General features: G+C 35.3%; 1 protein-coding gene across 1 annotated transcript in view; it reads left to right on the top strand.

Annotated features, from left to right (window-relative positions):
• Positions 1-12296, top strand: part of LOC150076731 (centrosomal protein of 95 kDa-like) — a 215367-nt gene that overhangs the window by 104779 nt on the left and 98292 nt on the right. Inside the window, exon 9 of the mRNA XM_090386630.1 lies at positions 10747-10946. Within this exon, the coding sequence (XP_090242756.1) occupies positions 10747-10946 (200 nt within the window). The remainder of the gene's footprint in view (positions 1-10746; positions 10947-12296) is intronic.

Below are 12296 nucleotides of genomic sequence, written 5' to 3'. Positions count from 1 at the left end.
GAAGATATCTGGACAAAGAGAATGACTGCCTACAGGCCTCCTGACTAAACTTGTTTGCAGCAAAAGAACTTAATTTGAAGTTATATAGTAATGATGGATGATCACAAAACATGACATCTCAAAAAATGTGCAAAATGTGAGATGTTTTGAGGACCTTTCTGGAACAGGACATGATCTAACCAAGGAGGATGTGTGTGTGTGTGTGTGTGTGTGTGTGTGTGCGTGCGCACGCACGCACTAGAGTGCCTAGAAATTTGGTGCCAAATCAGCATTCTGATAGATGTCTATGACATTTTGAGTTGTAGGGCAGATACTCTCAAAGAAATTAATATGAGTGTGCAATTCTGCCCAGACACGATAGCAGGGAGTATATGATGAGAGCCTTGTCAATCAATTCGGCCCTGGAGAGAGATTGTGCAAGGTTAATGGGGGGTAGAATTTTTTTTGGCATGGTCTGTGTGTTGAGATGCTATTCAGGCAGTGTTAAGCGAATGCGGAACACAAATTCTGAACTGCCCAGCTCAATGCCAGAGCTCACTGCTGCATCAGGCAACACAGCAGCAATCTCCAAGAATGCGCTGGTCTCACGGGAACTAGCTATTGTTGGTGATTCTATTGTCAGGGAGACAGGGAATATATTATACAAAAAGGATAGGTGGAACAGGACTAGGGTATGTTTTCCAGGGGCAAAAGTTTATGACGTGGTAGAGCAGATATCATCTTTTAAGGGCACAAAAGGTGATATTGTTGTACACTTTGGCAATAATGACATTGAGTAAGAGATCTGCAGATTTACTTAACAAGTATAGGAAAACATTGCCAGTCAGGGTTAGATTTGAAAGTGTGTAATTCTGCCCAGACACGATAGCAGGGAGTATATGATGAGAGCCTTGTCAATCAATTCGGCCCTGGAGAGATTGTGCAAGGTTAATGGGGTAGAATTTTTTTTTGGCATGGGCTGTGCTTGTTGAGATGCTATTCAGGCAGTGTTAGGCGAACACAGAACACAAATTCCGCATTTGCAACACATTAATGATCTGGTATACAACATTTCTTGCAATGATTGTGACTCGTCTTAACAAGGTTCGACACAATTTTCTCTTAATATTCGTGTAAATCAACGTGAAGCCTCAGTTCGTGCTTCTCGTTCAGCAGTGTCAGAATTAGCCTTTCATGCCATTAACGAAAAACATACTTTTTTTATTTAACGAGGCCAAAATACTTAATATTCAATGTAATTATACGCGACTATTAATTGCAGAAACCATAGAAATTAAATTACACGAGAATTCTGTTAATGTTCTGTGGCCATATTTGATCTCCGACGCGTGGACCTTTACGTGCATGCGCGAAGACAAATAATCACTATTTAAGTTTCAGGTTCAACCCTATTAGGTAATTTTCATTCCTGTGATCACGACATACGGTTGAAAAGTGTTGTCAGCTTCAGGAAGGAAAATCGTTTTGAATATTTTCGTTCGATTCTTTTTAATTGCGTTAAATTGATTTTTAATTGTTTTAAATTGATTTGAATTGTGTTAAATTGGTTTTTAATTCTAATGTACCAGTAAGTTGTCGATTTTTTCTGTTTTAATTTCTGGAGAGTATCATATGGAAGTGTTCTACGTACTATATCGAGGTAAACTCCTCTTATTATTTTACAAATATTAATATCAACGTAGAATGTATTGAGTATTACAGCTCTGATTCATACTATATAAGTTGATTATGAAATGTAGAACAATTGATTATTGAAATTTTATAATCAGTTATATGTAAATTAGTTTATTACAAAATCAACATAGTTGCCACCACTGAAACCACCTCCATTGAGTACAAAGAAAAGAACTGTAAAAACTTTGTAATAAACTTGTAAAACTACAAGTCAGTACCCCTACAGTGTGGCCACAGTGTAACTAACGTGCATGTCATGTTTACATTTTAAATTGCTATATCTCAGCTTCTAGCAGACCGATTTTAAAAATTTAAAAACCAAAATATTTCTTTTGTCATTCTCTACCATGTGTCATAAAAATTTCGATAGAAAAAATTTATAATTCAAGATGCTGAAGACTAATAATGAGCGTTTTAAGGTGTATAGAGCACGTATACATGTAATGCGATCACAAAAACCACTTCTGTTGAGTACAAAGGAGAGATCTTAGTAAATTAATAAGAGGAGTTTACCTCAATATAGTACGTGGAACACTTCCGTATGATACCCTCCAGAAATTAAAACGGAAAAAACGAAAAAATCGACAACTTACCGGTACATTAAAGTAAAATATAAATAATTAAAGTAAAATATAAATAATTAAATAATCAATTTAACACAATTCAAAATCAATTCAAAACAATTAAAATTCAAATTAACGCAATTAAAAGAATCTAACAAAAATATGAATCTAACAGAAATACGAGGAAGGAAAATCGTTTTGCATATTTTTGTTAGATTCTTTTAATTGCGTTAATTTGAATTTTAATTGTTTTGAATTGATTTTGAATTGTGTTAAATTGATTATTTAATTATTTATATTTTACTTTAATTATTTATATTTTACTTTAATGTACCGGTAAGTTGTCGATTTTTTCGTTTTTTCCGTTTTAATTTCTGGAGGGTATCATACGGAAGTGTTCCACGTACTATATTGAGGTAAACTCCTCTTATTAATTTACTAATATTATTATCAATGTAGAACATATTGAGTATTACAGCTCTGATTCATACTATCTAAAGGAGAGATCTATAAAAACTTTATAATAAACTTGTAAAATATTAAACCACTGCAACATTGAAATAATAAACATTTCAAAAGATTCTAAAGAAGTTTCACTTAACTTCCACTATGCGTGCTCGGCACACATGCAATTTTTTTTTTTTTTGTATCCAGCTCCTTTATGACTATCTCATAAAGCTAATTAGATTGTTCGGACACACACTGATTGCTATATAACTGCATCCTATTCAAGATGATTTTGCATTACTTTAACCATTGATCCCATTATCCTGTAGTAGAGTGATCAGGCAAGAAAGTGCATAAATATGTGTGTTTTGAGTGACCAGGGTTCAAGCATCATGACTGCTAAATATGATGCGGTTTCTTGTATTCTCTCTATATTGTGAACTACTTTGACCTTGTGGCCATCTTGGAGTATAAACAGAAAATTTATTTTTTTATTATTTTCCCTGTTACAAAATTGAGGCTTTACAGGTTTGTAATTACTCACTTCAGAGCAGCGTCTCCGTAGCCAGGTGGGAAGGAGCAGCAGTGCATAGCACACGCTTCTTGATTAGACCGGGGTTCGAGCCCGTGACCACCAAAAACGGAGTATGCGGAAAGGTCAGGGAACGACCACCGCATATCCCGGAGCAATATGGCCTTAGTTGCTAATGCTCCTAAAAACCAAAATAAATAATAAATAACTCACTTCAGTCTTTGTGAAGAGAAGAGACATTTGCACACCTGCAGTGTGAGGAATTCCACTGAATTCAAGGATGCTCTAATAATTATCACCAAAGGGTTGCTTATTTCTTTTTCTCTTTCTTTTAAAGTAATTTTATAAATTCCATAGTCCCAGGTGGCTTATTTACTTCTAGCTTTGAAAACTTATCACCAACTTATTTAATTCTCAGAGTATAAAAGTAAATACAACATGGTATATACTTACTGTATTCCCATCCCATCCTTAAGAACTTCTTCGCACATTAATATAAATACAAAATATTTATTCAGTTTTCAGCAATCTGAACAGGATCATCTATACTTATGCTATTCTTATTCAGTATAACAATATATTTCATCCGTTTCTTTGTATTGTTAACAAGAGCAAAAGATTCTTTGCTACTTTTCTTCACATTCTTAATCAAAGACATTGTAATCTGCATTAGCTTGCCTAACTCTACAGTGACTTGATTCAGGCTATTCAGTATTATTATTAATAGCAAAAAATGATGTAAGAAAGCAAACTTATACAGCATCAGCAAAAAAAAACAGAAAGAAAAGTACTTTCCATATCATTTGCCCATTCCTTCTACCAGCTTGTCTACTTCTTCCTTGAATTTATTCAAACTACCCATCTCTACAAGATCGGATGGGAGTTTGTTCCAGCAATCAACCACCCTCTGGCTGAAGGCAAATTTCTGCACATCTTCCCCAGTTTGAATTTATGCTCCCTTTTGTGTGTAGTCTGAGCAAGAGGAAGGATTCCATCAGTATTGAGTTTTTATCAATCCATTCAAAGCCTTAAACACCTCAATCAGATTACAGGCAAATTTCGTTTTACGAATGAGTTCCATTCCAAGATGTTGTTTATTACGTGTATCTTCCATTCCTTAGCTTTTACGATACATATCGTATATTTTATCACTTTTAAAGGATTAAAACCATGTACTAAACATTGAATGGTCTATACAATGCATTTTATTATAATGTATGTATGCATTACGGTTTATCGTATACGATATGTAAAATAAAATAAAATAAGAAAAGAATAAAAAAAACAAGATATCATACTTGTTAATTTTAATTAAGAACATAGAGTTACAAAATAGAAATAAAGAAAATGAGTACTAATAATATATGTGTACTGTACATACATATGTATTCAACTTTTACTCGTCAATATCTTCATCAGAGTTCAATATTTTCCACATAAGTGACACTACGCAAGTGAGGTAGATGGAAGGGCATCTGATAATGAAGAAACAGCTGGGTTTTCCACTTTTTTTAAAATATGTTTTTATAGAAGATTGCACAGTTAGTTTATTTTTTTTCTTCAAAAATATCACTGTAGCATGCTAGACAGTCATAAATGCCTCTTTTCACTTTTGCAATTCTTTTCGTATTTGCTTCTTCTTCAAAGATTGCCAACCGCTCAGAAATTGATTTAAAGGTTGCAGTCATTTTCTGCTTTGTAAATTTTCTGGGAAGCTTTGGAATATCAGGTTCTTCTGTTACTTCAAAATTTATATGTGTCTCTATTTCAATTATTTCATTTGTTGTTAATTCCTCAAAATGCAAGTCCAAAAGCTCTCTCTCTCTCTCTCTCTCTCTCTCTCTCTCTCTCTCTCACATCAGTCACATCAAGGTTGAGGTCCATTTTTATTGCCCAGTTCAACAATTTCTTCAGTCATGGAGTCTACTGGCTCCTCAAAATCACTTAAATCATTCACAAACTGTGGAGACAAGTTTTTCCACATACCACTTAACTTTGTTTCCTTCACATCCCCCCCCCCCAGGCACCAGCATGTTTTGCAATGCATTATAAATGTCGTATGACTTCCAGAAATTCCTTAACTTTTTCTAGTTAGCTCTCATTTTAAAATGTGAAAACCACCCAGAGCTTGCTGAAAAACAGTCATTTGCATATTCAGAGTTCCAGCTCTTTTCTTCAAATAAACTCCTAGCCTTCTCCTGAATTATTAATGAGCTGAGAGGCACATGGTCATGTGTTTGCCTCTCAATCCACAAAATTAAGAGTTTGTCCATCTCATGCAACAAAAAAACTTCTAGTTTTTACTATTTTACTCATTAAAACAGGAGTGGTTTCCTTAACAGCCTCCACAATTCTTTCTTTATCTTTAATAATTGTTACTATACTCGATCGGTTTACACCATAATGACGATCTTTGTCCACCTGCTTCTGACCTCTTTCTGTCCTTTTTATGATGTCTAGCTTAGTTTCTAAACTAATACTGTGTCTTTTATTACTACCACTATCAGCACTAGCACTACTATTTTGCTTTGGACCCATGATCGCTTATATTTTTAAGTCACCAAATTCAGAACTACACTTAACGGTGTCTATAAAACACCTGACTGCGTTTGTTGTTGTGCGATGCAAAAGATCATTTGGGCTTATTTTTTGCTGTGTGTTTGCAGTGCTGTTATTATCCATTTCAGGTATCTTTGCAACTGGAAGAGAAAGGGATGGGGGCCGACCGGGCTAGCCAGGTGGGTAAAGTGCCTGCCTGGTGACCCAAAGGTCCTGGGTTCGAATCCCGCCTTGGGCTTGGATCAGAGTAAATGCAAAAACTTTGTGAGGTGCATTATGGCCACAGAAGCTGATGTGCCAACAACTAACAAAAAAAAAAAAAAAAAGGGATGGGGAAGCCTCCCTTTCCCAGACTCTAAGTGAATGAACGGTTGACTGTCTAAGATAACCTAGGCAAAGCAAGTGATGATCCTATTATATTATAATAGGGGAATCGCTGATTTCTTTCCCATGAGAAAACATTCTACACGGTGTTGCATGTAAACCAATATTTTTTTGCTGGCTAGATTAGTTTTATTAACCAAGAGCAGTTCAGTATAATTATCATATAATAATTTTCTTATAATTATTGTAATAAATACATTTTTTAAAAGTTTATTTCTTTAAATCTTACAATTATGCATTTGGCATTTCATTTTATAAGAAACTCTATCTATTGGTGACTTTAAGAAATTTTTAAATGAATTGTGACATTAGTTATAGCGAATGTTCATAAATTGAACGTTTGTAAATCGCGAGTTGCCTGTACTGTGCAAGTGAAGTTTGAAGAACTGAACTTTCCTGTTAAAAGCACTTTTGTTCCTCTTGCTAATCTCATTACTCTTCTCTGCACATGTTCCAACAGATCAATGTCTTTCCTCAAATGAGGCCTCATTACCTGTCTGTAGTTCTCAAGATATGAGCTGACCGTTGCATTATACAATGGGATAATTAAATACTTGTCTCAAAAATCTGTGTATATCATTAGGTAACTTCATCAGTAGTAGTAGAAGTAATCTTGGCATGTGACGCAAGAAAGCAAGCGTTATGAGCTTATGTAGTATCAGCCAAAAAAAAAAAAATGTACACAACCATTCCCTCTAAATGTTTGTCCAGTTCCTCCTTAAATTTATTTAACCTATCAACTTCCACAACAACAGATGGAAGTTTGTTCCAGCAATTAACCACCCACTGGCTAAAGGCAAATTTCCACACATCTATTCTACAGCTGTCTTTCCTCAGTTTGAATTTATGTCCCCTTAGGTTTGTAATCCGAATAAGTGGAAGAATCCCATCAGAATTCAGCATGCTCAACCCATTCAAGGTCTTATACACCTCAATCAGATCACTTCACAGGTGCCTAGTCTCCAGCCACTGCAATTTGCAGAACTTAAGCCTATCTTGGTAAGAGGATCCCTTCATTCCCCTCACCAATCTTGTCTTTCTCTGTACACGCTCAAGCAAATCTACATCCTTCCTAAAATGAGGCCTCCAGACCTGCACGCAGTACTCAAGGCATGGCCTGACCATTGCCTTATACAGTGGGACAATCACCTCCTTTTCCCTGCTAGCAAAATTCCTGTATATCATTGACAACACCCCATGACCTGCCCTGGCAGCTTGTCTGCATTGTTCAGAAAACTTCATATCTGACTGCAAAATTACTCCCAGGTCTTTCATTTTCTGCCACCTTAAGTGTAGTATACACACAGTTGGTACATTTCTCTGGGGTTACTTCTACCCATATGCAGTACTTTGCATTTTTCAATGTTAAACTTCAGTTACCACTTCTCAGCCCATCTTCCCAAATTTTCTAGATCCTGTTGCAGTAGCACACTGCCATTACTGTCATTAACAATCCTGCCAACCTTTGTATCATCTGCAAACTTCGACATTAAGCCTGATATACCTTCATCAATATCATTGATAAATATACAAAACAGCAGTGGGCCCAACACCGAATCCCGTGGGATTCCACTAATAACATTAGTCTACGAAGAGCAGCACCCATTGATTACCACCCTCTGTCTTCTCCCACTCAACCATCCTTTTATCCATTGTAGCATTTTACCCTTAATACCATTCTTACCTTATTATCAGTTGGCAACCCAAAGATCGCGGGTTCGATTCCCGCCCAGGGCTTGGATCAAAGTACTGCAAAAACCTTGGGAGGTGCATTATGGCCACAGAAGCCTATGCACCAACAACTACCAAAAAAAAAAAAAAATATCAGTTGGTCTCGCTGCATAGAATTTAAAACTGTCTCAGCTCACTGTAGTCACCTTTATCAAAGCATATTCCCGTTTCATTTCTTTTGACAATAGCAACATCTTTAAGTAATTTTCAAACTGTTATTGCTGCCATCTAGAGGATCTTTTATCTGCAGATATTTAATGCATGGAGGCTCACTGCTGATAATCAGATCAAGTGTATTGCTTTCTCTCATTACCTCTCTAAAATGCTGGTGCAGAGAAAAGGTCTAGTCAATATCTGTAAAATTAAAGTAGTCCCCAAGTATAATACATTCTGATTTACCCATTATATGCACTCTATATATCTGTATGGTTGTTCGTTATACTTATCACAGTTATTAGGCCTTTGATACACTTCTACTCTCATTTTTGTTTTCCCAGTGCTTATGTCACACCAGACTACTGTCTTGATAACATTAGCAAATATCCTTGGACCATCTTCTATTTTAGTGCATCTCATCCCTGTCAAACTGTGTTCACCTGTTAACAAGCATAAGAAAAATTCTACCTCACAATCCTTGAACAGTTTCTTCAGAACTGAGTTGAAACTAAGTTCTCATGTACTCCTTGCTATTGTCTGAGCAGAATTGTAGACTCTTTCAAATTTTTGCCCTGTTCTTTTTATGTAAAACCTCATCTCTTCTTCTTAATACCCTTAGTACTGGACAAACTTTTAGAGCGAATGGTTGTGTGAAGTGAGAATTTTTTTTTCAGCTGATGCTGTATACGCTTGCATTCTTGCATCATAGGCCTCTACTAATATCACCTTTTGTGTCCTTAAATGATGACTGCTCTATAGCACTGTTAACTTTAGCTGCTGGCAGACAGTTATGTCTTCTAGTGACTAAAGTTAATGATGCTATAGAACAGTTACCTTTTAATAGTGATAATATAGATGGCAAAAAGGACTTGTACCAGCAGCTACCAGTCCTTTTTGCTGTATTCTTGATGGGTCCTTCTCTTTTTATTCTTTCAATGGTATCGAACAGGTTTGATACTCTTTTTATTCTTTCAATGGTATCAAACCTGTTCTTCAAGCTTCATATAAGCCCATCAGGTGTCTGAATTTGAACTTAAGTTCCCCATTCTCATTTAATTTCTAAGGGCTACAACAAACACAGACAAAGGCATCTCCTTTGTCTGTATCATGTTCGGCTAAAGGTAGCTTTGCAAAGAGGCAACAAATAGCGCATATGATATAATCCTGATTCATAGAGAAATGCTTCTGGCAGTTCTTCCTCCCAAGACAATGCATTGCACCCCTTTGAGCTCTTTGCTCTTCTGCATTAGTCTAAGTCATGATTTTAGTCTAAATTTAATTTATAAATAATGTATGAAACTAAAAAATGTGACAATAATAGTGCTGCACCACTATCTGACTGCAGTACAAACTGTGCTGTCTTAAGTTGCATTACATACTATTCAACATGGTTACCTTATAAAATTACACGTAAAATCACATTCGTATTGCTGTAAATTTATAATTTATGGACTTTTTATATCATTATTATACCAATTCAATAACAGTAGTAGCAGAACTGAACTTAGCTTTTTTTTAAAGCAAATTTGGAAGCCAAGTCAAGAAATTCACTAATTTTTTGTCAGATAAACATCACCAGATATTGCAGTAGGATTCATAAATCATTCAGAAACTGCTCACAAATAATATTCCAAGTTCATCAAAGTCACCTCAGATTTTTAAACCTGTTACATTACAAGCTTTGGGTGAAATTATGGTAACTGATATGCCTCAATACAGCTGATAACCTCATCTCATCATTGTACCCTAGAAAATTCAGAATATTTGAAGAGTGCTTCCTTATCAGAAGCATTTGTATTTCATTTGGCATAATGCAAGATACACTGAAACTTTACTGTGGGTAAGTGAAAGTCAGATCTATGGAGCGATTAGTAACCCTTCGTGTGTTTTCAGTCATTATAGACATTTTTTGAATGTGGAAGAACCTTAGAGAATTCTTTACTACCTGAGTGTGTTGCCCAAACTGTGAAGTTGGGAGTGGGGGGACAGATCTGGGGTTTCCTGTGCTGTGGACTGGGCCCCTTTGTTGCAGTGCATGGAACCACAAATACTGAATGGCTCCACGCACTGCAAATCCACCGATTAGACAATTCTGCATGCCTTGTGATGTGGGCAGTTTTATGCAAGTGGCTCTTATGCTTTCCAACATAAGAATGTGCATTTCAAAAAGAAAGTATTGGTAATATGTGATTTCAAGAGAATAACATCAAATCATTGCAGTGGCAGCACAGACATTTAACTGGAATAAAAATGTTCAGTTGAAAATGTTCAACTGGAGTGAGGCCAAGACTCACTCTAGTTGAACATTTTTGGAATGAATTTGAGTGCAGAATTAGGACAAGGCCAAGCTGGTTCTATTTTTTTGGTGGAACTCATGAATGCATTAAAAGAAACCACAATGCTTCCACTTTTTTATCAGAAATTAACTGATTTTTTTTCTATGATGTAATGACACAGTTATTACAACCAGTAGTGAGCTAACATTTTATTATTTTTTTAATACATGCTTTGTTCATAATTGCAAGTATCTGTAACTTTTGGTCTGATGTGTTAGTAATAGCAAGCATATCATGCTGCTTGCTGTTCATACATTAATTACCCAAGGATGTTAGTTTGTTTTGAATTTTCTGAATGCAAATATAAAATTAAGATAGCTATTTATCTTCTTTATTTCATTAACGTATTCTCCGATTTTAATAGATATGCAGCCACATAAAGAAAAGGTGAATATATTTGATACAAACAGATCTCCACGCTCCTTATTAAAAGCACTTGTTCGGCCATCAAAGTGTAATGGTAATTTACTCAAGGGAAAGACAGATGCCTTTACTATAAATGAGACACACAATAAAAAGACTGATGTCTTGAGTCATAGTATACCTGATTTATCAAGAATACAGGTAAGAAATATGAATACAGATCTTAGAATGTAGGTTACAATTTAAGTTACTCTGTGTGTTAGAATATTAGCATATGAATGAGCTACAGAAAACAAAGTTTTGCTCCATAGTGGACTGGAAATTTGTTTTAGATGTATTGTGATTCACTGAAAGAAATGAACTCAATGTTCATCCATGAACATTTTAGCAATCAAAAATCATTTTTCTTTAGTCCACTTATAATATAGAATATGTAGCCTTTTTATGTTCATGGCTACTCTAATTTAGCACTTCCAATTTACAATATACATATTATTAGTTGCATTATGACCTCTGTGATAGTATAATGGTTTCACCAGTTAAAGGGAACTTGGTTCAAATCTGTCAGACTAGAAATTCTTATAGTAAAAACTGCCAACTCTGTAGATTTACAGAGAAAACCTGTCTTTTTCTTTTCACAAAAAATAAAACTGCTTTAAAATTAGATTTTTTAAAAATGTTTTCAGATTTCTGCTTAATTTCATTAATGAATTGGCTGTCAGGTATGTTGTGGTGGTCTGTTATTATTATTAGGCATATGGTGCAAGGAAGCCTGAGGCTTATACTGCACCAGCCAAAAAAATTCCTGAGTTATCCTGAGAGAGAGAGAGAGAGAGAAGTAGAAAGGAATCACCAAGAAAGAGAAGAATGAGAGAAGAAAGTCTTGGCAGACCCAGCTCAAGACCCTGAGTCTGCCAAGCCCATATTCACCAGATGTGAGCCCCTGGGATTATGTGCAATCTTTTCATAGTATTATGTAGTATGAAGGTAATTAACACTGTCTTTGAGTAAGATGGCAAAAAACAACATAAAATTTTAGGAGACATATATACATGATTTTCTGTGTATTGTAAAAACTTGAAAAAAGTAATGTGTTGGCTTCCATTTTGGAAATTTATTACCATAGCAGACTAAACTAGAAGGATGATTCTGACTTAGTCTTAGGCATTTCTACTGCTAGAATCATAGAGAGTCTAAAACAAGAAAAGAAGATTTTGTTCTTTTGTTTAGTGAGGAAGTATCTTGTTGCTGCTGCATGTGACTACATAGAGCACAAGTTGCCATTGAAAGATTATGTTCATATAAATGCCAAGGTAGCACAAATTTCATCAATTGACAGTGCATTTTCAAATTTGAAAATTTTATTTCTTGGTGTAATTAAAGATAAAGTAATAGATAAAGTGATAAATGTTTTGCAGCAAAAGTTGTCAGTTTCACTGTGAGAATCTACCAGACACTATTATGAAAGAAGAAAATTGATGCATGGTGGTCTTGGTTGGAGAACTGATAAGTGCACAAGTAAACTTGAAATATAACTAATTGCTTGGGATA

Source organism: Mastigoproctus giganteus, chromosome 12, assembly GCF_048544385.1.
Source record: "Mastigoproctus giganteus isolate SK-2022 chromosome 12, ASM4854438v1, whole genome shotgun sequence".
NCBI lineage: Eukaryota > Metazoa > Arthropoda > Arachnida > Uropygi > Thelyphonidae > Mastigoproctus > Mastigoproctus giganteus.
This window is presented reverse-complemented; position numbering and strand designations above follow the sequence as displayed.